The sequence below is a fragment of the Ranitomeya imitator genome, chromosome 2 (genome assembly GCF_032444005.1).
Source record: "Ranitomeya imitator isolate aRanImi1 chromosome 2, aRanImi1.pri, whole genome shotgun sequence".
NCBI classification, from domain to species: Eukaryota; Metazoa; Chordata; class Amphibia; order Anura; family Dendrobatidae; genus Ranitomeya; species Ranitomeya imitator.
Window position 1 is genome coordinate 833,561,846 of NC_091283.1, and position 27,651 is coordinate 833,589,496.

The 27,651-nt window shown below is 48.4% G+C and overlaps 1 protein-coding gene across 2 annotated transcripts in view; it reads left to right on the forward strand.

Moving 5' to 3' along the window:
* The window catches only part of CD4 (CD4 molecule), a 53,160-nt gene that overhangs the window by 20,688 nt on the left and 4,821 nt on the right, over window positions 1-27,651 (forward strand). For both annotated transcript variants that reach the window (XM_069755915.1, XM_069755916.1), the window contains 5 exons: window positions 15,412-15,529; window positions 18,356-18,541; window positions 20,447-20,584; window positions 26,396-26,629; window positions 27,315-27,650. In XM_069755915.1, the coding sequence (XP_069612016.1) occupies window positions 15,478-15,529; window positions 18,356-18,541; window positions 20,447-20,584; window positions 26,396-26,629; window positions 27,315-27,650 (946 nt within the window). In that variant the 5' untranslated portion in view covers window positions 15,412-15,477. The remainder of the gene's footprint in view (window positions 1-15,411; window positions 15,530-18,355; window positions 18,542-20,446; window positions 20,585-26,395; window positions 26,630-27,314; window position 27,651) is intronic.

The following is a 27,651-nucleotide window of genomic DNA, read 5'->3' on the forward strand; positions in this document are numbered from 1 at the left end:
GCTTTGTCAACAGGAAGGAGTGGGAGGGACACTGTACGAAAAAAAAACTGATTTCTTACAGTCTGAAGACCCTCAAAATGAGAAGTTTTTATTTCTGGGGAAATATACAAAATGCTAAATGTAGCGATACTAAATGCCAAAAATACTGTTCTGTCAACTGCATTGTATGCCACAAAGTGGAGCTCGAAGTCACAGAATGTAATAATTTTCTATAACAGGACGGTGTGTTGTGTCACAAAGTGTTACATTGTAGCATAATAACGGTCATTTCAGGGATAATGAATGAGCCGCCCGGTGAGCTGGGGCCGACCGCTGCCCGACCAATTCTACAGCAGCTCGTATCAGCCACAGGTGCATCATACTGAGCCGCAGAACTCGTTATTATTAAAGATTAACAATGCATTTTAGGGGCAAAAAATAATTGGATGGAGTAACGTTTAATAGGTAACAGAATTCTTCGCAGAAAGTGATACTAAATTCCAAAAATTCTGTTCCGTGCAATCAATTGTGTTTCGTGATACAAAGTAATTTTCTGTTGTCATAGAATGTAATTTTGTGTTACAAAATGAAACTTCAAAACGCCTCAAAATGTTATATTGTGCCGCAAAACAGCAGTATTACCTACCAGATCATTAATGGGGGCATGAGCTGAGTACTGTATGGGGACATGAGCTGAGTACTGTATGGGGGCATGAGCTGAGCACTGTATGGGGGCATGAGATGAGTACTGTATGGGGACATGAGCTGAGTACTGTATGGGGGTATGAGCTGAGCACTGTATGGGGGCATGAACTGAGTACTGTATGGGGACATGAGATGAGTACTGTATGGGGACATGAGCTGAGTACTGTATGGGGGTATGAGATGAGCACTGTATGGGGGTATGAGCTGAGCACTGTATGGGGGCATGAGCTGAGTACTGTATGGGGGCATGAGCTGAGTACTGTATGGGGGCATGAGCTGAGTACTGTATGGAGGCATGAGCTGAGTACTGTATGGGGGTATGAGATGAGTACTGTATGGGGACATGAGCTGAGCACTGTATGGGGGTATGAGATGAGCACTGTATGGGGGTATGAGCTGAGCACTGTATGGGGGCATGAGCTGAGTACTGTATGGGGGTATGAGCTGAGCACTGTATGGGACATGAGCTGAGCACTGTATGGGGGTATGAGATGAGCACTGTATGGGGGTATGAGATGAGTACTGTATGGAGGCATGAGCTGAGTACTGTATGGGGGCATGAGCTGAGTACTGTATGGGGGCATGAGCTGAGCACTGTATGGGGGTATGAGATGAGCACTGTATGGGGGTATGAGCTGAGCACTGTATGGGGGTATGAGATGAGTACTGTATGGGGGTATGAGATGAGCACTGTATGGGGGTATGAGCTGAGCACTGTATGGGGGCATGAGCTGAGTACTGTATGGGGGTATGAGCTGAGCACTGTATGGGGGCATGAGCTGAGCACTGTATGGGGACATGAGCTGAGTACTGTATGGGGGCATGAGCTGAGCACTGTATGGGGGCATGAGCTGAGTACTGTATGGGGACATGAGCTGAGTACTGTATGGGGGCATGAGCTGAGCACTGTATGGGGGCATGAGCTGAGTACTGTATGGGGGCATGAGCTGAGTACTGTATGGGGGCATGAGCTGAGCACTGTATGGGGGTATGAGCTGAGCACTGTATGGGGGCATGAGCTGAGCACTGTATGGGGACATGAGCTGAGTACTGTATGGGGGCATGAGCTGAGTACTGTATGGGGGCATGAGCTGAGCACTGTATGGGGACATGAGCTGAGTACTGTATGGGGACATGAGCTGAGCACTGTATGGGGGCATGAGCTGAGTACTGTATGGGGACATGAGCTGAGCACTGTATGGGGGCATGAGCTGAGCACTGTATGGGGACATGAGCTGAGTACTGTATGGGGACATGAGCTGAGCACTGTATGGGGACATGAGCTGAGCACTGTATGGGGACATGAGCTGAGCACTGTATGGGGGCATGAGCTGAGTACTGTATGGGGACATGAGCTGAGCACTGTATGGGGACATGAGCTGAGTACTGTATGGGGACATGAGCTGAGCACTGTATGGGGACATGAGCTGAGTACTGTATGGGGGCATGAGCTGAGTACTGTATGGGGGCATGAGCTGAGCACTGTATGGGGGCATGAGCTGAGTACTGTATGGGGGCATGAGCTGAGTACTGTATGGGGGCATGAGCTGAGTACTGTATGGGGGTATGAGCTGAGCACTGTATGGGGGCATGAGATGAGCACTGTATGGGGGTATGAGCTGAGCACTGTATGGGGGCATGAGCTGAGTACTGTATGGGGACATGAGCTGAGTATTGTATGGGGGCATGAGCTGAGCACTGTATGGGGACATGAGCTGAGTACTGTATGGGGGCATGAGCTGAGCACTGTATGGGGACATGAGCTGAGCACTGTATGGGGGCATGAGCTGAGTACTGTATGGGGGCATGAGCTGAGCACTGTATGGGGACATGAGCTGAGCACTGTATGGGGACATGAGCTGAGCACTGTATGGGGGCATGAGCTGAGTACTGTATGGGGGCATGAGCTGAGCACTGTATGGGGACATGAGCTGAGCACTGTATGGGGACATGAGCTGAGTACTGTATGGGGACATGAGCTGAGCACTGTATGGGGACATGAGCTGAGCACTGTATGGGGGCATGAGCTGAGCACTGTATGGGGGCATGAGCTGAGTACTGTATGGGGGCATGAGCTGAGCACTGTATGGGGGCATGAGCTGAGTACTGTATGGGGGCATGAGCTGAGTACTGTATGGGGGCATGAGCTGAGTACTGTATGGGGGTATGAGCTGAGCACTGTATGGGGGCATGAGATGAGCACTGTATGGGGGTATGAGCTGAGCACTGTATGGGGGCATGAGCTGAGTACTGTATGGGGACATGAGCTGAGTACTGTATGGGGGTATGAGCTGAGCACTGTATGGGGGCATGAGATGAGCACTGTATGGGGGTATGAGCTGAGCACTGTATGGGGGCATGAGCTGAGTACTGTATGGGGACATGAGCTGAGCACTGTATGGGGACATGAGCTGAGTACTGTATGGGGACATGAGCTGAGCACTGTATGGGGGCATGAGCTGAGCACTGTATGGGGGCATGAGCTGAGTACTGTATGGGGGCATGAGCTGAGCACTGTATGGGGACATGAGCTGAGTACTGTATGGGGGCATGAGCTGAGTACTGTATGGGGGCATGAGCTGAGTACTGTATGGGGACATGAGCTGAGCACTGTATGGGGGCATGAGCTGAGCACTGTATGGGGACATGAGCTGAGTACTGTATGGGGGCATGAGCTGAGCACTGTATGGGGGTATGAGATGAGTACTGTATGGGGGCATGAGCTGAGTACTGTATGGGGGCATGAGCTGAGTACTGTATGGGGGTATGAGCTGAGCAATGTATGGGACATGAGCTGAGCACTGTATGGGGACATGAGCTGAGTACTGTATGGGGGTATGAGATGAGTACTGTATGGGGGTATGAGATGAGTACTGTATGGGGGCATGAGCTGAGCACTGTATGGGGGCATGAGCTGAGCACTGTATGGGGGTATGAGATGAGTACTGTATGGGGGCATGAGCTGAGCACTGTATGGGGGCATGAGCTGAGCACTGTATGGGGGCATGAGCTGAGCACTGTATGGGGGCATGAGCTGAGTACTGTATGGGGTATGAGCTGAGCACTGTATGGGGGCATGAGCTGAGCACTGTATGGGGACATGAGCTGAGCACTGTATGGGGTATGAGCTGAGCACTGTATGGGGGCATGAGCTGAGCACTGTATGGGGACATGAGCTGAGTACTGTATGGGGTATGAGCTGAGTACTGTATGGGGGCATGAGATGAGTACTGTATGGGGACATGAGCTGAGCACTGTATGGGGGCATGAGCTGAGTACTGTATGGGGACATGAGCTGAGCACTGTATGGGGGCATGAGATGAGTACTGTATGGGGACATGAGCTGAGTACTGTATGGGGACATGAGCTGAGTACTGTATGGGGGTATGAGATGAGTACTGTATGGGGACATGAGCTGAGTACTGTATGGGGACATGAGCTGAGTACTGTATGGGGTATGAGCTGAGTACTGTATGGGGACATGAGCTGAGTACTGTATGGGGTATGAGCTGAGTACTGTATGGGGGCATGAGATGAGTACTGTATGGGGACATGAGCTGAGTACTGTATGGGGACATGAGCTGAGTACTGTATGGGGGCATGAGCTGAGTACTGTATGGGGACATGAGCTGAGTACTGTATGGGGTATGAGCTGAGTACTGTATGGGGGCATGAGATGAGTACTGTATGGGGACATGAGCTGAGCACTGTATGGGGGCATGAGCTGAGTACTGTATGGGGACATGAGCTGAGCACTGTATGGGGGCATGAGATGAGTACTGTATGGGGACATGAGCTGAGTACTGTATGGGGGCATGAGATGAGTACTGTATGGGGGTATGAGATGAGTACTGTATGGGGACATGAGCTGAGTACTGTATGGGGACATGAGCTGAGTACTGTATGGGGGCATGAGATGAGTACTGTATGGGGGTATGAGCTGAGTACTGTATGGGGGCATGAGCTGACTACTGTATGGGGACATGAGCTGAGTACTGTATGGGGGCATGAGATGAGTACTGTATGGGGGCATGAGCTGAGCACTGTATGGGGTATGAGCTGAGCACTGTATGGGGGCATGAGCTGAGCACTGTATGGGGACATGAGCTGAGTACTGTATGGGGGCATGAGATGAGTACTGTATGGGGGCATGAGCTGAGCACTGTATGGGGGCATGAGCTGACTACTGTATGGGGACATGAGCTGAGTACTGTATGGGGGCATGAGATGAGTACTGTATGGGGGCATGAGCTGAGCACTGTATGGGGTATGAGCTGAGCACTGTATGGGGGCATGAGCTGAGCACTGTATGGGGACATGAGCTGAGTACTGTATGGGGGCATGAGATGAGTACTGTATGGGGGCATGAGCTGAGCACTGTATGGGGGCATGAGCTGACTACTGTATGGGGACATGAGCTGAGTACTGTATGGGGGCATGAGATGAGTACTGTATGGGGACATGAGCTGAGTACTGTATGGGGGCATGAGCTGAGTACTGTATGGGGGCATGAGCTGAGCACTGTATGGGGTATGAGCTGAGTACTGTATGGGGGCATGAGCTGAGCACTGTATGGGGGTATGAGATGAGTACTGTATGGGGGTATGAGATGAGTACTGTATGGGGGCATGAGCTGAGCACTGTATGGAGGCATGAGCTGAGCACTGTATGGGGGTATGAGATGAGTACTGTATGGGGGCATGAGCTGAGCACTGTATGGGGACATGAGCTGAGTACTGTATGGGGACATGAGCTGAGCACTGTATGGGGGCATGAGCTGAGCACTCTATGGGGGCATGAGCTGAGCACTGGATGGGGGCATGAGCTGAGCACTGTATGGAGGCATGAGCTGAGCAATGTATGGGGCATGAGCTGAGCACTGGATGGGGGCATGAGCTGAGTACTGTATGGGGCATGAGCTGAGCACTGTATGGGGGCATGAGCTGAGTACTGTATGGGGGCATGAGCTGAGCACTGTATGGGGGCATGAGCTGAGCACTGTATGGAGGCATGAGCTGAGCACTGGATGGGGTCATGAGCTGAGTACTACATGGGGACATGAGCTGAGCACTGTATGGGGGTATGAGCTGAGCACTGTATGGGGGCATGAGCTGAGCACTGTATGGGGACATGAGCTGAGCACTGTATGGGGGTATGAGCTGAGTACTGTATGGGGGCATGAGCTGAGCACTGTATGGGGGTATGAGCTGAGCACTGTATGGGGGTATGAGCTGAGTACTGTATGGGGGCATGAGCTGAGCACTGTATGGGGGTATGAGCTGAGCACTGTATGGGGGCATGAGCTGAGCACTGTATGGAGGCATGAGCTGAGCACTGGATGGGGGCATGACCTGAGTACTACATGGGGACATGAGCTGAGCACTGTATGGGGGTATGAGCTGAGCACTGTATGGGGGCATGAGCTGAGCACTGTATGGGGACATGAGCTGAGCACTGTATGGGGGTATGAGCTGAGTACTGTATGGGGGCATGAGCTGAGCACTGTATGGGGGTATGAGCTGAGCACTGTATGGGGGCATGAGCTGAGTACTGTATGGAGGCATGAGCTGAGTACTGCATGGGGGTATGAGCTGAGTACTGTATGGGGGCATGAGCTGAGTACTGTATGGAGGTATGAGCTGAGTACTGTATGGAGGTATGAGCTGAGTACTGTATGGGGGCATGAGCTGAGTACTGCATGGGGGTATGAGCTGAGTACTGTATGTGGGCATGAGCTGAGTACTGTATGGAGGTATGAGCTGAGCACTGGATGGGGGCATGAGCTGAGTATTGTATGGGGGCATGAGCTGAGCACTGTATGGGGACATGAGATGAGCACTGTATGGGGACATGAGCTGAGCAATGTATGGGGCATGAGCTGAGCACTGGATGGGGGCATGAGCTGAGTACTGTATGGGGCATGAGCTGAGCACTGTATGGGGGCATGAGCTGAGTACTGTATGGGGGCATGAGCTGAGCACTGTATGGGGGCATGAGCTGAGCACTGTATGGAGGCATGAGCTGAGCACTGTATGGGGACATGAGCTGAGCACTGTATGGGGGCATGAGCTGAGTACTACATGGGGACATGAGCTGAGCACTGTATGGGGGTATGAGCTGAGTACTGTATGGGGGCATGGGCTGAGCACTGTATGGGGGCATGAGCTGAGCACTGTATGGGGACATGAGCTGAGCACTGTATGGGGGTATGAGCTGAGTACTGTATGGGGGCATGAGCTGAGCACTGTATGGGGGTATGAGCTGAGCACTGTATGGGGACATGAGCTGAGCACTGTATGGGGGCATGAGCTGAGCACTGTATGGGGACATGAGCTGAGCACTGTATGGGGGTATGAGCTGAGTACTGTATGGGGGCATGAGCTGAGCACTGTATGGGGGTATGAGCTGAGTACTGTATGGAGGCATGAGCTGAGTACTGTATGGAGGTATGAGCTGAGTACTGTATGGAGGTATGAGCTGAGTACTGTATGGGGGCATGAGCTGAGTACTGCATGGGGGTATGAGCTGAGTACTGTATGTGGGCATGAGCTGAGTACTGTATGGAGGTATGAGCTGAGCACTGGATGGGGGCATGAGCTGAGTATTGTATGGGGGCATGAGCTGAGCACTGTATGGGGACATGAGATGAGCACTGTATGGGGACATGAGCTGAGCACTGTATGGGGGTATGAGCTGAGTACTGTATGGGGGCATGAGCTGAGCACTGTATGGGGACATGAGCTGAGTACTGTATGGGGCATGAGCTGAGTACTGTATGGGGACATGAGCTGAGCACTGTATGGGGCATGAGCTGAGTACTGTATGGGGGCATGAGCTGAGCACTGTATGGGGGCATGAGCTGAGTACTGTATGGGGACATGAGCTGAGTACTGTATGGGGACATGAGCTGAGCACTGTATGGGGCATGAGCTGAGTACTGTATGGGGGCATGAGCTGAGCACTGTATGGGGGCATGAGCTGAGTACTGTATGGGGACATGAGCTGAGCACTGTATGGGGGTATGAGCTGAGCACTGTATGGGGGTATGAGCTGAGCACTGTATGGGGGTATGAGCTGAGCACTGTATGGGGGCATGAGCTGAGTACTGTATGGGGGCATGGGCTGAGTACTGTATGGGGACATGAGCTGAGTACTGTATGGAGGCATGAGATGAGCACTGTATGGGGGCATGAGCTGAGTACTGTATGGGGGCATGAGCTGAGTACTGTATGGAGGCATGAGATGAGCACTGTATGGGGGCATGAGCTGAGCACTGTATGGGGGCATGAGCTGAGTACTGTATGGGGGCATGAGCTGAGCACTGTATGGGGGCATGAGCTGAGCACTGTTTGGGGGCATGAGCTGAGTACTGAATGGAGGCATGAGATGAGCACTGTATGGGGACATGAGCTGAGTACTGTATGGGGGCATGAGCTGAGTACTGTATGGGGGTATGAGCTGAGTACTGTATGGGGACATGAGCTGAGTACTGTATGGGGGCATGGGCTGAGTACTGTATGGGGACATGAGCTGAGTACTGTATGGAGGCATGAGATGAGCACTGTATGGGGGCATGAGCTGAGCACTGTATGGGGACATGAGCTGAGCACTGTATGGGGACATGAGCTGAGTACTGTATGGGGGCATGAGATGAGCACTGTATGGGGGCATGAGCTGAGCACTGTATGGGGGCATGAGCTGAGCACTGTATGGGGGCATGAGCTGAGTACTGTATGGGGGCATGAGCTGAGTACTGTATGGAGGCATGAGATGAGCACTGTATGGGGGCATGAGCTGAGCACTGTATGGGGGCATGAGCTGAGTACTGTATGGGGGCATGAGCTGAGTACTGTATGGGGACATGAGCTGAGCACTGTTTGGGGGCATGAGCTGAGTACTGAATGGAGGCATGAGATGAGCACTGTATGGGGACATGAGCTGAGTACTGTATGGGGGCATGAGCTGAGCACTGTATGGGGGCATGAGCTGAGTACTGTATGGGGGTATGAGCTGAGTACTGTATGGGGACATGAGCTGAGTACTGTATGGGGGCATGGGCTGAGTACTGTATGGGGACATGAGCTGAGTACTGTATGGAGGCATGAGATGAGCACTGTATGGGGGCATGAGCTGAGCACTGTATGGGGACATGAGCTGAGCACTGTATGGGGACATGAGCTGAGTACTGTATGGGGGTATGAGCTGAGCACTGTATGGGGACATGAGCTGAGCACTGTATGGGGACATGAGCTGAGTACTGTATGGGGACATGAGCTGAGCACTGTATGGGGACATGAGCTGAGTACTGTATGGGGGCATGGGCTGAGTACTGTATGGGGACATGAGCTGAGTACTGTATGGAGGCATGAGATGAGCACTGTATGGGGACATGAGCTGAGTACTGTATGGGGGCATGGGCTGAGTACTGTATGGGGACATGAGCTGAGTACTGTATGGGGGCATGGGCTGAGTACTGTATGGGGGCATGAGCTGAGTACTGTATGGGGACATGAGCTGAGTACTGTATGGAGGCATGAGATGAGCACTGTATGGGGACATGAGCTGAGCACTGTATGGGGACATGAGCTGAGCACTGTATGGGGACATGAGCTGAGTACTGTATGGGGGCATGGGCTGAGTACTGTATGGGGGCATGAGCTGAGCACTGTATGGGGACATGAGCTGAGCACTGTATGGGGACATGAGCTGAGTACTGTATGGGGGCATGGGCTGAGTACTGTATGGGGGCATGAGCTGAGTACTGTATGGGGGCATGAGCTGAGCACTGTATGGGGACATGAGCTGAGCACTGTATGGGGACATGAGCTGAGTACTGTATGGGGGCATGGGCTGAGTACTGTATGGGGACATGAGCTGAGTACTGTATGGAGGCATGAGATGAGCACTGTATGGGGGCATGAGCTGAGCACTGTATGGGGACATGAGCTGAGTACTGTATGGGGGCATGAGATGAGTACTGTATGGGGACATGAGCTGAGTACTGTATGGAGGCATGAGATGAGCACTGTATGGGGACATGAGCTGAGTACTGTATGGAGGCATGAGATGAGTACTGTATGGAGGCATGAGATGAGCACTGTATGGGGACATGAGCTGAGTACTGTATGGGGGCATGAGCTGAGTACTGTATGGAGACATGAGATGAGCACTGTATGGGGGCATGAGCTGAGCACTGTATGGGGGCATTAGATGAGCACTGGGTGGGGACATAAGTTGAGCACTGGATGGGGGCATGAGCAGAATACTTTATATTGGTAATATTGTCTTACTGTATGGTGATACCACTATATGTTGGTTTAAGCCGATTACTACATTGTGATGTTATCATGCTATATTGTGGTATAAGCTAAGTACCGTATGGTGGTATTATTGTAGCATTATATGGTAGTATAAGCTGAGCACTCTATTGGGGTATTATTGGGGCACTATCTGGTGGAATAAGCTGAGCACTTTATGGTGGTATTATTGGGGCACTATATGGTGGTATAAGCTGTTCAGTGTATGGCGGTATTATTGTGGGACTATATGGTGGTATAACCTGGGCATTGTGCGGTGGTATTTTTGTGGCACTCTAAGGTGGTATAAGCTGAGCAGTGTATGGTGGCAGTATTGTGGCACTATATGGTGGTATAAGCTAGGCATTGTATTGTCGTATTATGTGAGCACCATTTGGCAAGTAATATTTAGTCGAGAACAATGGCAGCCTATGTGCACTGAGCAACCTCGTATAGCGCTCATTGCAAATCTTTCCTTTGATCCTCCTATATAAAGGTGCATTCAATGCTGCCCCTGGTCTGTCTGTCTAAACGGACCCTTTTACTGCTCTGCTTAGTGTAGTTTTGATAAAATCATTGTTTTATCATCAGGAGATTTATTGTATTAGTTTGTTGGGCTACCAGAATAATTTTTAATACTTTTACTTTTATAGTAATGTTTATTTTATTTTGAAGGTTTATTAGGGGTCAGTTATACATCATTTTAAATTAAAAAAGGGACTTTTTTCTTGAAATTTATAAAAGGTATAGAAAATGAAATATATAAAATTCACAAGTCTCCGGTAAATCAAAGCAGATCTCTGGTGAACATCAAACCTGTCAGGAGCCCACCACATCCCCCAGAAAAAAAAAAAAAACCTCCACCTATATATACTGTAGATACGACTATACCGATACATGCAGGCAATGAGGTAATGTACAATTATCTATAAATATGAATAGTAACTAAGAAAAATGTCTACAAGAAGTGGGATTGTGCAACTATCTACATGTACAGAATGCAGAACATCCAATAGAAGTGGTAGTGTGCAGCCATCTCTATGTATAGAATCAATAGTGGTTTCTCCAAATTCACTACAAATTGTGTACAATTCCTCAAGAAATCTGCCAAAAGCTGGTGTCAGGCTGTGCATCATGTTTTCAGCAGGACATAACAGCCTGAGGAGCAGCAGGTTATAACAGCCTGAGGGGCAACATGTCATAACAGCCTGAGGGGCAGCAGGTCATAAGAGCCAGAGGGGCAACATGTAATAAGAGCCAGAGAGGCAACATGTAATAAGAGCCTGAGGGGCAGCAGATTATAACAGCCAGAGGGGAAACATGTAATAAGAGCCAGATGGGCAGCAGTTCATAAGAGCCAGGGGGGAAGCAGGTCATAACAGCCTGAGGGGCAGCAGGTTATAACAGCCTGAGGGGCAGCAGGTCATAACAGCCAGAGGGGCAGCAGGTCATAAGAGCCAGAGGGGCAGCAGGTTATAACAGCCTGAGGGGCAGCAGGTCATAATAGCCAGAGGGGCAGCAGGTCATAACAACCTGAGGGACAGCAGGTCATAATAGCCAAAGGGGCAGCAGGTCATAACAACCTGAGGGACAGCAGGTCATAATAGCCAGATGGGCAGCAGGTCATAACAGCCTGAGAGGCAGCATGTCATAACAGCCAGAGGGGCAGCAGGTCATAAGAGCCAGAGGGGCAGAAGGTCATAAGAGAAAGAGGGGCAGCAGGTCATTACAGCCTGAGGGGCAGCAGGTCATTACAGCCTGAGGGGCAGCAGGTCATAACAGCCAGAGGGGCAGCAGGTCATAACAGCCACAGGGGCAGCAGGTCATAAGAGCCAGTGGGGCAGCAGGTTATAACAGCCTGAGGGGCAGCAGGTCATAACAGCCAGAGGGGCAGCAGGTCATAACAACCTGAGGGACAGCAGGTCATAATAGCCAGAGGGGCAGCAGGTCATAACAACCTGAGGGACAGCAGGTCATAATAGCCAGAGGGGCAGCAGGTCATAACAGCCTGAGAGGCAGCATGTCATAACAGCCAGAGGGGCAGCAGGTCATAAGAGCCAGAGGGGCAGAAGGTCATAAGAGAAAGAGGGGCAGCAGGTCATTACAGCCTGAGGGGCAGCAGGTCATTACAGCCTGAGGGGCAGCAGGTCATAACAGCCAGAGGGGCAGCAGGTCATAAGAGCCACAGGGGCAGCAGGTCATAAGAGCCAGAGGGGCAGCAGGTCATAAGAGTCACAGGGGCAGCAGGTCATAAAGGACAGAGGGGCAGCAGGTCATAAAGGACAGAGGGGCAGCAGGTCATAAGAGTCAGAGGGGCAGCAGGTCATAACAGCCAGACGAGCAGCAGGTCATAACAATCAGAGGAGCAGCAGGTCATAAGTCAGAAGGGCAGCAGATCATAATAGTCAGAGGGGCAGCAGGTCATAACAGTCAGAGGGGCAGCAGGTCTTAACAATCAGAGGAGCAGCAGGTCATAAGTCAGAAGGGCAGCAGATCATAATAGTCAGAGGGGCAGCAGATCATAATAGTCAGAGGGGCAGCAGGTCATAACAGCCAGAGGGGCTCTACTAAGTACTAAAGATGCTGGTCAATAAGGGTTGAATAATTCTGAGATTGCAATAGTCATTAAAAGTGGCATCTTGTGCTGAATTGGAGAAACGTCTTGTTATTGTTTCACTGGTTTATTGCAAACAGCAAAAAGTTTCAAAATGTTGCTAATAAACCAAATTTGCAATGGCAGGTGAATAATTCTGATTACAACTGTCCAGAAAAAGTGGTAGTACGCATTTATCTTCCTACTTCTCGGCTAGTCTTTTATATTGGTTTGTGTCACTCTGACTTGTGTACGTTCTGCGCCCCCTTCCCCCGTTTTCCTGTGGTCTCCCCGCAGCAGCAGGAAATATACAATGGTTTTCATATATGCCTCCTGGGAAATAGGATCATACCAGGTATGAGTAGGGGGGTGTGGTGCCCACAAACCACTTCAGACCCCTCTTCTCCAACTCACCCTGTTTAAATCACATCCTCTGCGTCTGCAAGAAAATCAATCATAGCGCCCTCATCACGCCACAGAAGACTGCGGTCAGTGTGCAGGATACGTGCTCTGATTCCATTGTAGCACAGCAATGTAACTAGACGTCATCTGTAGATACTGAACATGCCCGGGGCTCATAACACTTATCACTCTCAGCTCCTGGATATATACAGTCTGTGTCAGTCCTTACTGTAGCCCTTGAATTATATTCATGACCCAGCAGGCTCAGAATAACACTACTTTGCACCCATCTAATTCTTTTACATTATCAGTGTGAACGATATGGAATAATCGATATAATGTATTATGTCGATAGTCGATATACAACCCCTGGCAAAAATGATGGAATCACCGGCTTTGGAGGATGTTCATTTAGTTGTTTAATTTTGTAAAAAAAAAAAATCAGATCACAGACATGGCACCAAACTAAAGTCATTTCAAATGGCAACTTTCTGGCTTTAAGAAACACTAAAAGAAATCAAGAACAAAAAATGCAGTAGTCAGTATGGTTATTTTTTTTAACCAAGCTTAGGGGAAAAATTATGGAATCACTAAATTCTGAGGAAAAAATTATGGAATCATGAAAAGCAAACAAACAAAAAACCCTCCAAAACATCGCTAGTATTTTGTTGCACCACCTGTGGCTTTTCTAACAGCTTGCAGTCTCTGAGGCCTGGACTTAATGAGGGTCACACAGGACTCTTCATCAGTCTGGCTCCAACTTTCTCTGATTGCTGTCCGCAGATCAGCTTTGCAGGTTGGATTCTTGTCATGGACGATTTTCTTCAACTTCCACCAAAGATTTTCTATTGGATTGAGATCCGGACTCTTTGCAGCCCATGACATTGACCTTATGTGTCTTTCTTCAAGGAATGTTTTCACAGTGGCAGGATGAATTATCATCTTGAAAAATTACTTCATCATCTCCAAACATCCTTTCAATTGATGGGATAAGAAAAGTGTCCAAAATATCAACATAAACTTGTGCATTTATTGAAGCTGTAATGACGCCATCTCCCCAGTGCCTTTACCTGACATGTAGCCCCATATCATCAATGACTGTGGACATTTGCATGTTCTCTTCAGGCAGTCATCTTTATAAATCTCATTGGAACGAAACCAAACAAAGGTTCCAGCATCATCACCTCGCCCAATGCAGATTCGCGATTCATCACTGAATATGACTTTCATCCAGTCATCCACAGTCCACGATTGCTTTTCCTTAGCCCAGTGTAACCTTGTTTTTTTCTGTTTAGGTGTTAATGATGGCGTTCTTTAGCTTTTCTGTATGTAAATCCCATTTCCTTTAGGCGGTTTCTTACAGTTCGGTCACAGACGTTGACTCCAGTTTCCTCCCATTCTTTCCTCATTTGTTTTGTTGTGCATTTCCAGTTTTGGAGTCATATTGCTTTAGTTTCCGGTCTTGACGCTTTGATGTCTTCCTCGGTCTACCAGTATGTTTGCCTTTAACAACCTTCCCATGTTGTTTGTATTTGGTCCAAATTTTAGACACAGCTGACTGTGAACAACCAACATCTTATGCAACATTGCGTGATGATTTACCCTCTTTTAAGAGTTTGATAATCCTCTCCTTTTTTCAATTGACATCTCTTGTGTTGGAGCCATGATTCATGTCAGTCCACTTGGTGCAACAGCTCTCCAAGGTGTGATCACTTCTTTTTAGATGCAGAATAACGAGCAGATCTAATTTGATACAGGTGTTATTATTGGGTATGAAAATTTACAAGGTGATTCCATAATTTTTTCCTCAGAATTGAGTGATTCCATAATTTTTTCCCTATGCTTGGTTAAAAAAAGTAACCATTACTGACTACCACATTTTTTTTCTTGATTTCTTTTAGTTTTTCTTAAAGCCAGAAAGTTGACATTTGAAATGACTTTAGTTTTGTGCCATGTCTGTGATCTGCTTTTTTTCTACAAAATTAAACAACTGAATGAACATCCTCCAAGGCCGGTGATTCCATAATTTTTGCCAGAGGTTGTAGTGTATAGTATCAATATTCATTATTGCTAATCCAAATTAATATCTAAATAGTGTGATGGTGATTACATAAGGGCCCATTTACATATGTGGCAGGAACAGTGCAGCAAAAAGCCGCTACATCACAGCACCGCACAAAAAAATGGCGCAAAATAAGCCAATGTGACTCATAGTCCATTTATAGCAGGGCACTATTACACACAAGGTATTACTGTAAATGAAGAAACAAGAAAATAAAAAGGACAGATCTGATAGCATCAGCTTGCTGATGGTTTCCATGTAGCAATAATATATTTAGAAATAAAAATAAATAAAGTGCAACATAATGAAGATACAGCATGTGATAAATGTTACGTTTGGACACAACAGTTTACAAAAATGTATCTTAATTGCAGCACTGAAAGTGACAGAGGTCTATGCACAGCAACTAGGAAACTTTCAAGAAACAAGATAATATCGAAATGAAGCAGAAACTGCAAAGATTCAGTCTTTACTTTCTGTGTCTTCAGACAGGTAAGTGATCACTAGACATTAAAGGCACAATGGGCCAGACTGGTGCAGATAATGATGGTCGGAGTGTGACCGATCTCTTTGATGTTTTTTTTTTTTTAAAGGGAATGTAACATCCATCATTTTACTAACTAAAACTAAATATTAATCCTTGTTGTGGGCATGTGCTGTGATCAGTGCTGGGAGCAGAGGTGAGCTGTGACATCACCTATTGTGAATGGTGGATCCTGTGTTATCTACTGTATATAGAGGTGTTATCAGTCATTGTACAGGAGGAGGAGGTGAGCTGTGACATTACCTATTGTGAATGGTGGATCTTGTGTTATCTACTGTATATAGAGGTGTTATCAGTCATTGTACAGGAGGAGGAGGTGAGCTGTGACATCATCTATTGTGAATGGTGGATCCTGTGTTATCTACTGTATATAGAGGTGTTATCAGTCATTGTACAGGAGGAGGAGGTGAGCTGTGACATCATCTATTGTGAATGGTGGATTCTGTGTTATCTACTGTATATAGAGGTATTATCAGTCATTGTATAGGAGGAGGAGGTGAGCTGTGACATCATCTATTGTGAATGGTGGATCCTGTGTTATCTACTGTATATAGAGGTGTTATCAGTCATTGTACAGGAGGAGGAGGTGAGCTGTGACATCTATTGTGAATGGTGGATTCTGTGTTACCTACTGTATATAGAGGTGTTATCAGTCATTGTACAGGAGGAGGAGGAGGCGAGCTGTGACATCACCTATTGTGCATGGTGGATCCTGTGTTATCTACTGTATATAGAGGTGTTATCAGTCATTGTACAGGAAGAGGGGGTGAGCTGTGACATCTATTGTGAATAGTGGATCCTGTGTTATCTACTGTATATAGAGGTGTTATCAGTCATTGTACAGGAGGAGGAGGAGGTGAGCTGTGACATCTATTGTGAATGGTGGATTCTGTGTTATCTACTGTATATAGAGGTGTTATCAGTTATTGTACAGTAGGAGGTGAGCTGTGACATCACCTATTGTGAATGGTGGATCCTGTGTTATCTACTGTATATAGAGGTGTTATCAGTCATTGTACAGGAAGAGGGGGTGAGCTGTGACATCACCTATTGTGAATGGCGGATCCTGTGTTATCTACTGTATATAGAGGTGTTATCAGTCATTGTACAGGAGGAGGAGGTGAGCTGTGACATCATCTATTGTGAATGGTGGATTCTGTGTTATCTACTGTATATAGAGGTGTTATCAGTCATTGTACAGGAGGAGGAGGTGAGCTGTGACATCACCTATTGTGAATGGTGGATTCTGTGTTATCTACTGTATATAGAGGTGTTATCAGTCATTGTACAGGAAGAGGGGGTGAGCTGTGACATCACCTATTGTGAATGGCGGATCCTGTGTTATCTACTGTATATAGAGGTGTTATCAGTCATTGTACAGGAGGAGGAGGTGAGCTGTGACATCATCTATTGTGAATGGTGGATCCTGTGTTATCTACTGTATATAGAGGTGTTATCAGTCATTGTACAGGAAGAGGGGGTGAGCTGTGACATCACCTATTGTGAATGGCGGATCCTGTGTTATCTACTGTATATAGAGGTGTTATCAGTCATTGTACAGGAGGAGGAGGTGAGCTGTGACATCATCTATTGTGAATGGTGGATTCTGTGTTATCTACTGTATATAGAGGTGTTATCAGTTATTGTACAGTAGGAGGTGAGCTGTGACATCACCTATTGTGAATGGTGGATCCTGTGTTATTTACTGTATATAGAGGTATTATCAGTCATTGTACAGGAGGAGGAGGTGAGCTGTGACATCACCCATTGTGCATGGTGGATCCTGTGTTATCTACTGTATATAGAGGTGTTATCAGTCATTGTACAGGAAGAGGGGGTGAGCTGTGACATCTATTGTGAATAGTGGATCCTGTGTTATCTACTGTATATAGAGGTGTTATCAGTCATTGTACAGGAGGAGGAGGAGGTGAGCTGTGACATCTATTGTGAATGGTGGATTCTGTGTTATCTACTGTATATAGAGGTGTTATCAGTTATTGTACAGGAGGAGGTGAGCTGTGACATCACCTATTGTGAATGGTGGATCCTGTGTTATCTACTGTATATAAAGGTGTTATCAGTCATTGTACAGGAGGAGGAGGTGAGCTGTGATATCACCTATTGTGAATGGTGGATTCTGTGTTATCTACTGTATATAGAGGTGTTATCAGTCATTGTACAGGAAGAGGGGGTGAGCTGTGACATCTATTGTGAATAGTGGATACTGTGTTAGCTAGTGTATCTAGAGGAGTTAGTCATAGTAATCCTGCCTGTGGTGATAATGAGACTGCTGAGAATTGATCTATATAAAACAGGAAGTTTCAGCCAATTTTGTGCCTGTGTGGAGTGAAAACTGCCAGATTTCAGAATTTTAACACAATAGATTAAAAAATTCACACAAGATCAAAAAAATTCCTAAAAGATATATTTAGTCTAAAACCTTGGTTTAAACTTGGCCTGATTCCCTGACTCTTGTACTTTTCCGCGCCCCATGGAGCGATTAGTTATTGGTTATAGTATGTGCCACAAGGGTTGGGTCAGAGACATCTGGTCATGGCACCTTCTGGGCACTTGTACTTTGGCCCCTTTGACTATGAAATGGTGGTAACTCAAGTCTATATTTCCCCATCTGTGTCTTCTTCTAAAATGTCCTTATGATGTATAGGAAAGCTCTCTCTGAATGGAACTGCCCTTAAACCTTCCACCATCTCAATCCATTCGGGGCAAACAGTCCCCATCCATCATGTAAGTGACCCCTTTACTGCTATTTGCAGGTGTTACCCTGGGATTCAATGAGAAAATCCTAGCTGAGGTTGGGAAGAAGATTTCTCTGCCTTGTGGAGAATCAAGAAATGGAGACAATCAAGATATTCAGTGGAACAAAGACGGAAAAATGTTTGTGAGATACAACGCACAGCAAGCATACAACAGACAGAACACCCACAACAAAGCAGTCCCAGGTAAGAGAGAGAGTCTTACATGGGTCCGGGACACCACCATAATGTTAGAGACTGATTATAATTTCTTTTTCGTTCAAAAGTTTCGGGTCACCCAGACAATTTTGTTTCCATGAAAACTCATACTTTTATTAATCAAATGAGTTGCCAAATGAATTGAAAATCTAGTCCAGACATTGACAAGGTTCGAAAAAAAGATTTATATTTAAAATAATAATTTTCTCCTTCAAACTTTGCTTTCGGAACAGAATGCTCCCTTTGCAGCAGTTACAGCATTGCAGACCTTTGGCATTCTAGCAGCTTATTTGCTGAGGTAATCTGGAGAAATTTCCCCCCATGCTTCCAGAAGCCCCTCCACAAGTTGGTTTGGTTGATGGGCACTTTTTTGGCACCATACGGTCAAGCTGCTCCCACAACAGCTCAAAGGGGCTGAGATCTGATGACTGCGCTGGCCACTCCATTACAGATAGATACCAGCTGCTGCTTCTTCCCTAAATAGTTCTTGCATAATTTGGAGACGCTTTGGGTCATTGTCCTATTGTACTTTGAAATTGGCTCCAATCAAGCGCTGTCCACAGGGTACGGCATGGCTTTGCAAAATGGAGTGATAGCCTTCCTTATTCAATATCCCTTTTACCTTATACAAATTTCCCACTTTTCCAGCACCAAAGCAACTCCAGACCATCACATTACCTCCACCATGCTTGACAGATGGCGTCACGCACTCTTCCAGCGTCTTTTCAGTTGTTCTGCGTCTCAGAAATGTTCTGTGTGATCCAAACACCTCAAACGTGGATTTGTCTGTCCATAACACTTTTTTTCCAATCTTCCTCTGTCCAATGTCTGTGTTCTTTTGCCCATATTAATCTTTTCCTTTTATTAGCCAGTCTCAGATATGGCTTTTTCTTTGCCTTTCTGTCCTGAAGGCCAGCATCCCAGAGTCGCCTCTTCACTGTAGACGTTGACACTGGCATTTTGCGTGTACTATTTAATGAAGCTGCCAGTTGAGGACCTGTGAGGCCTCGATTTCTCAAACTACAGAATCTAATGTATTTGTCCCATTGCTCAATTATGCGGCGGGGCCTCACACTTCTCTTTCTACTCTGGCTAGAACCTGTTTGTGCTCTCCTCTGAAAGGAGTAGTACACACCGTTGTAGGAAATCTTCCGTTTCTTGGCAATTTCTCGCATGGAATAGCCTTCATTTCTAAGAACAAGAATAGACTGTCGATTTTCACATGAAAGTTCTTTATTTCTGGCCATTTTGAGAATTTAATGCTCCAGATTCTAAACTAGCTCAAAGGAAGGTCAGGTTTAAAGGCTCTCTAATCAGCCAAACGGTATTCAGCTGTGCTAACCTACTTGCACAAGGGTTTTCATGGGTACTCTAACCATCCGTTAGCCTTCATACAGTGTTAGCAAACACAAAGTACCATAAGAACACTGGATGGTTGTTGGAAATGGGCCCCTATACACCTATGAAGATATTGCATTACAAACCAGACGTTTGCAGCTAGAATAGTCATTTACCACATTAACAATGTATAGAGTGTATTTCTGAATCATTTAATGTTAGCCTTATTGGAAAAAAACGTGCTTTTCTTTCAAAAATAAGGAAATTTCTAAGTGACACTAAACTTTTGAACGGTAGTGTATGTCTTTGTACCATGTTAGTCAGTAGATAGAAAAAAGACATTAATATTAATTTAAATTATTATTATTTTAAAGCTGTCTTAAAATATTGCCTGGAACATCTCGTTTAATTATTATTACCTTATTTCTTTCTGCATATTATTATCTTATTATTATTATAATTATTATTATTATTACTATTTTCATTTAATCTTCATTTTAGTTGTGATTTTTTTTTCTATAATTAAAATAGCTATTTTGGTTATAACTTCTGCAGGTAGTGATCGATTTAATATCCAACCCGGCATCACAAATAACTTGGAAACAACCACCGTACAGCTGATAGACGCAGGCACATTCACATGTAAAAAATCAGGCTCAGAAGTGAAATCAGTGGAACTCATTGTATTTGAAGGTAAATAATTTTTGCTTGTCTTTCAAAATTTACATTTCTTGATTTACAGCTTCCTTTTTTCAGTGTTTTTAGAATTTTATGACCTTTTCGGTGAGCTGCATTTCTTGCCTATCAGTTAAAGGAGTTGTCCATTTTAGACAATTCCTTTTTGTTATAAAGGATCAGCTGTGCTCTGCTGGGTCCTCCGCGATCAGCTGGGCTCTGCTGGGCCCTTCGCGATCAGCTGGGCTCTGCTGGGCTCTCCTCAATCAGCTGTGCTCTGAAATGCCCTCCTCGATCACCTGTACTCTGCTGCGCCCTCTGCGATCAGCTGCGCTCTGCTGGGCTCTCCTCAATCAGCTGTGCTCTGAAATGCCCTCCTCGATCACCTGTGCTCTGCTGGGCCCTCCACGATCAGCTGCGCTCTGCTGGGCTCTCCGATCACCTGTGCTCTGCTGGGCTCTCTGCGATCACCTGTGCTCTGCTGGGCCCTCCACGATCAGCTGCGCTCTGCTGGGCTCTCCGATCACCTGTGCTCTGCTGGGCCCTCCGCGATCAGCTGCGCTCTGCAATTACCTGTGCTCTGCTAGGTCCTCCTCGATCACCTGTGCTCTGCAGGTCCCTCCTCGATCACCTGTGCTCTGCTGGGCCCTCCTCGATCACCTGTGCTCTGCAGGGCCCTAATCGATCACCTGTGCTCTGCTGCGCCCTCAGCAATCAGCTGCGCTCTGCTGGCCTCTCCTCAATCAGCTTTGCTCTGCAATGCCCTCCTCGATCACCTGTGCTCTGCAGGGCCCTGATCGATCACCTGTGCTCTGCAGGGCCCTCCTCGATCACCCGTGCTCTGCAGGGCTCTCCTCGATCACCTGTGCTCTGCAGGGCCCTCCTCGATCACCTGTGCTCTGCAGGGCCCTCCTTGATCACTTGTGCTCTGCAGGGCCCTCCTCAATCACCTGTGCTCTGCAGGGCCCTCCACGACCAGCTGTGCTCTGCTGGGCCCTCCGCGATCAGCTGTGCTGTGCTGGGCCCTCCTCGATCAGCTGTGCTCTGCAATGCCCTCCTCGATCACCTGTGCTCTGCAGGGCCCTAATCGATCACCTGCGCTCTGCTGGGCTCTCCTCAATCAGCTGTGCTCTGCAATGCCCTCCTCGATCATCTGTGCTCTGCAGGGCCCTGATCGATCACCTGTGCTCTGCTGGGCCCTCCGCGATCAGCTGCACTCTGCTGGGCTCTCCAATCACCTGTGCTCTGCTGGGCCCTCCGCGATCAGCTGCGCTCTGCTGGACTCTCCGCAATCACCTGTGCTCTGCTAGGTTCTCCTTGATCACCTGTGCTCTGCAGGGCCCTCCTTGATCACCTGTGCTCTGCAGGGCCCTCCTTGATCACCTGTGCTCTGCAGGGCCCTCCTCGATCACCTGTGCTCTGCAGGGCCCTCCTCGATCACCTGTGCTCTGCAGGGCCCTCCTCGATCACCTGTGCTCTGCAGGGCCCTCCTCGATCACCTGTGCTCTGCAGGGCCCTCCTCGATCACCTGTGCTCTGCAGGGCCCTCCTCGATCATCTGTGCTCTGCAGGGCCCTGATCGATCACCTGTGCTCTGCAGGGCCCTCCTCGATCACCTGTGCTCTGCAGGGCCCTCCTCGATCACCTGTGCTCTGCTGCGCCCTCCGCGATCAGCTGCGCTCTGCTGGGCTCTCCTCAATCAGCTGTGCTCTGAAATGCCCTCCTCGATCACCTGTGCTCTGCTGCGCCCTCTGCGATCAGCTGCGCTCTGCTGGGCTCTCCTCAATCAGCTGTGCTCTGAAATGCCCTCCTCGATCACCTGTGCTCTGCTGGGCCCTCCACGATCAGCTGCGCTCTGCTGGGCTCTCCGATCACCTGTGCTCTGCTGGGCTCTCTGCGATCACCTGTGCTCTGCTGGGCCCTCCACGATCAGCTGCGCTCTGCTGGGCTCTCCGATCACCTGTGCTCTGCTGGGCCCTCCGCGATCAGCTGCGCTCTGCAATTACCTGTGCTCTGCTAGGTCCTCCTCGATCACCTGTGCTCTACAGGTCCCTCCTCGATCACCTGTGCTCTGCTGGGCCCTCCTCGATCACCTGTGCTCTGCAGGGCCCTAATCGATCACCTGTGCTCTGCTGCGCCCTCAGCAATCAGCTGCGCTCTGCTGGCCTCTCCTCAATCAGCTTTGCTCTGCAATGCCCTCCTCGATCACCTGTGCTCTGCAGGGCCCTGATCGATCACCTGTGCTCTGCAGGGCCCTCCTCGATCACCCGTGCTCTGCAGGGCTCTCCTCGATCACCTGTGCTCTGCAGGGCCCTCCTCGATCACCTGTGCTCTGCAGGGCCCTCCTTGATCACTTGTGCTCTGCAGGGCCCTCCTCAATCACCTGTGCTCTGCAGGGCCCTCCACGACCAGCTGTGCTCTGCTGGGCCCTCCGCGATCAGCTGTGCTGTGCTGGGCCCTCCTCGATCAGCTGTGCTCTGCAATGCCCTCCTCGATCACCTGTGCTCTGCAGGGCCCTAATCGATCACCTGCGCTCTGCTGGGCTCTCCTCAATCAGCTGTGCTCTGCAATGCCCTCCTCGATCATCTGTGCTCTGCAGGGCCCTGATCGATCACCTGTGCTCTGCTGGGCCCTCCGCGATCAGCTGTGCTCTGCTGGGCTCTCCAATCACCTGTGCTCTGCTGGGCCCTCCGCGATCAGCTGCGCTCTGCTGGACTCTCCGCAATCACCTGTGCTCTGCTAGGTTCTCCTTGATCACCTGTGCTCTGCAGGGCCCTCCTTGATCACCTGTGCTCTGCAGGGCCCTCCTCGATCACCTGTGCTCTGCAGGGCCCTCCACGATCACCTGTGCTCTGCAGGGCCCTCCTCGATCACCTGTGCTCTGCAGGGCCCTCCTCGATCACCTGTGCTCTGCAGGGCCCTCCTCGATCACCTGTGCTCTGCAGGGCCCTCCTCGATCACCTGTGCTCTGCAGGGCCCTCCTCGATCACCTGTGCTCTGCAGGGCCCTCCTCGATCACCTGTGCTCTGCAGGGCCCTCCTCGATCACCTGTGCTCTGCAGGGCCCTCCTCGATCACCTGTGCTCTGCAGGGCCCTCCTCGATCACCTGTGCTCTGCAGGGCCCTCCTCGATCACCTGTGCTCTGCAGGGCCCTCCTCGATCACCTGTGCTCTGCAGGGCCCTCCTCGATCACCTGTGCTCTGCAGGGCCCTCCTCGATCACCTGTGCTCTGCAGGGCCCTCCTCGATCACCTGTGCTCTGCAGGGCCCTCCTCGATCACCTGTGCTCTGCAGGGCCCTCCTCGATCAACTGTGCTCTGCAGGGCCCTCCTCGATCAACTGTGCTCTGCAGGGCCCTCCTCGATCGCCTGTGCTCTGCAGGGCCCTCCTCGATCGCCTGTGTTCTGCATTTCCATGCAGTTTCCCTGGCCTATGCTCCACATGGAAGTTAAAATTCTGAAATGCTAGGAACCACCTGGTCACTCGGGCATTGTTCCCTTTTTTCCCCCTCATCTACTTCAGTGGTGCTTGGTCTGGCACCAGCCTAAACTTCCTGCTCAAGAGATAGTACCTTAGAGAGTCCCATGCCCACTTGATGGCTAAACATTCCTTCTCCACTATGGAGTAATTTTTCTCACAGGTAGACAATTTCTGGCTGAGATACATTATGGGGTGCTCTTCCCCATTCACCTCTTGAGACAAGACAGCGCATAGCCCAACATCCGATGCGTCCGTCTGGATCACAAACTCATTGGAGACACTGAAGGTCTCCACACCTCCAGACCGGGACACTGAATGAGGCATTTGGCCTCCATTTTATTAGCCAAACCACGCCTCTGGAGTTGGGATATGTGAGCGGTCATTCCCACCCATCTCTTAAGACTGCTCGTAAAACCCAGCCCTGGAATGGCCCAAATAACTCTCTCAGCACAATATGTGCTGGAGCATACTTCCGAGCTCACATCACCGCAACCAATAGCTGCAATGACACATTTCTCCCCTCAAGGACTTATCCGGCGGCCATCTTACACTACCTACAAAAAAAAAATCAGAAATCTCGGAATGTTCACACTGACCTCTAAAGGTACCTTCACACTGAACAACTTAACAACGATAAGATAGCAATCTGTGACGTTGCAGCGTCCTGGATAGCGATATCGTTGTGTTTGACACGCAGCAGCGATCTGGATCCTGCTGTGACATCGTTGGTCGGAGCTAGAAGGCCAGAACTTTATTTGGTCACTGGATCTCCCGCAGACATCGCTGAATCGGCGTGTGTGACGCCGATTCAGCGATGTCTTCACTGGTAACCAGGGTAAACATCGGGTTACTAAGCGCAGGGCCGCGCTTAGTAACCCGATGTTTACCCTGGTTACCATTGTAAATGTAAAAAAAAACAAACACTACATACTTACATTCCGGTGTCTGTCGCGTCCCCCGGCGTTCTACTTCCCTGCACTGTCAGCGCCGGCCGGCCGTAAAGCAGAGCACAGTGGTGACGTCACCACTCTGCTTTACGGCTGGCGCTTACACAGTGTAAATGTAAAAAAAAAAAAACACTACAAACACTGTGTAAGCGCCAGCCGTAAAGCAGAGTGGTGACGTCACCGCTGTGCTCTGCTTTACGGCCGGCCGGCGCTGACAGTGCAGGGAAGTAGAACGCCGGGGGACGCGACAGACACCGGAATGTAAGTATGTAGTGTTTGTTTTTTTTTACATTTACAATGGTAACCAGGGTAAACATCGGGTTACTAAGCGCGGCCCTGCGTTTACCCTGGTTACCCGGGGACTTCGGCATCGTTGGTCGCTGGAGAGCTGTCTGTGTGACAGCTCTCCAGCGACAACACAGCGACGCTGCAGCGATCGGCATCGTTGTCTAGATCACTGCAGCGTCGCTAAATGTGACGGTACCTTAAGCCTAATACAGGACTCCTACTTCCTGCTCTGTACAGATAACATCTCGGGAGTCTCATTATTATCACAGGCAAGATTACAATAACTGATAACTGTATATACAGCACACAACACAGGAACCACCATTCACAATAGGTGATGTCACAGCTCACCTCCTCCTCCTGTGCAATGACTGATAACACCTCTATATACACTAGATAACACAGGATCCACCATTCACAATAGGTGATGTCACAGCTCACCTCCTCCTGTACAATGACTGATGACACCTCTATGTACAGTAGATAACACAGGATCCAGCAATCACAATGGGTGATGTCACAGCTCACCTCCTCCTCGTGTACAATGACTGATAACACCTCGATATACAGTAGATAACACAGGATCCACCATTCACAATAGGTGATGTCACAGCTCACCTCCTCCCCCTGTACAATGACTGGTAATACCTCTATATACAGTAGATAACACAGGATCCACCATTCATGATAGGTGATATCACAGCTCACCTCCTCCTCCTGTACAATGACTGATAACACCTCTATATACAGTAGATAACAGAGGATACACCATTCATAATAGGTGATATCACAGCTCACCTCCTCCTCATGTACAATGACTGATAACACCTCTATATACAGTAGATAACATAGGATGCACTATTTACAATATGTGAGGTCACAGCTCACCTCCTCTAACTCTCTTCACTTGACCTGTGACAATATCACAGTATGCCTAGAAAATACTTCTACAGACGTATTTTACAAGAGTCTACTGCTGGTTGTTGTTACTGCTGAAAAGCACAGAACGTACGAGTCTAGTATTAGGCTTACTGTCCAGTGTGAAAATGGCAATATTTTTTCTATGGATGGTGATATCATCTTTTATCCTCAAAATTAACAGTTGCTTTTTTTTAGTCTCAGCAGAACCTTCCAATATCCTCCTGATGTCAGAAAGCCTTAAACTAAGCGTGAAGTCCTCCCCTGTAATGAATTTTGATGTATCTTGGTTAAAAAATGGCGTAAAGATTACAGATGGGCCGAATGTGGAGGTGAAGAACATAACAATAGAACAAAGTGGGAATTACACCTGCTGTATAAAGATAAAAGATGGAGCTCAAACATGTTTTACTAAAGCTATCAGTGTGAAAGGTACCGTCAGATTTATTTTTTACAGTTTCTATAACGGTCATAAATATTAGATAACACTGAGCAAAGACTGTGGGTTTGGCCCTAACCTAAGGCGGCAAACTTGAAAAAAAAAATGGCAGTCCTATCTGTTTTGGGTGACGTATATACTCTACCAATGGTAACAGTGGGGCAAGAGTGAGGAATTTGTAATTCTTTGTAGCTCTCAAAGGTAATAGAAAGTGAATTAGTGAGTATAATAACATGACTGACCAACTAGCTAATATATCATCTGTCCTGGTAAGCAACTTGTCCTAAGTATGGGCAGCACTGTGTAGAGCAGCAGGGGCTCATCTGATTGAAATGTAGGTAGGTGGAGAAATATTCAGCAAAACGTGAGCCTTAGGAGTCCAGGGGGCGGTCCTATTCAATGATTGACAACATTTTACTCCTGGAAAGGATGCTTCCCTCTGATTAGTCACTACCTATGGACAATACTGCAGCTGCTTGGCTGCTTTGCTTTTTTGGGGGGTGGGTAGCTAAACAGCTACAAGAAGTACAATTCTAAAGTAGACCTCCTTTATTACCAGAGGTCCAGGAATCTGCTCTGTCCGTCCCCCATGCTTTACACTGCAGCTTTGCTAATTCCATCTATCAGAATTGATGATCTACGTCAGATTTGTAATATTCCCATTTCTTCCGTTCGCAGGGTTTACAACTTCTCCAGCCATTGTGTACATGTCCGGGAAGAAGCCCATAACCCTTCCCTTCATTTTTAATTTCAAAGTTCGGGATTCTCCTCTGCAGGACGACGCCAGAGCTGTAGAAGGAACCATCAAGTATTTATCAAGCACTGTGCAAACGCTCACAGTCACGTCAGGGGCCGCCTGCTGGCCCCAAAAATGCCAAACCAAGTCTGACCCCAAGGATCTGAGCGCCTCCATCCGCAGTCCGCAGAGCGGCCTCTATCGGATGGAGATTGTGCTGAAGATCGGAGAACGGGAGAAGAAGCTGCAAAGAGAAGTGTGTGTGGCCAACATCACAGG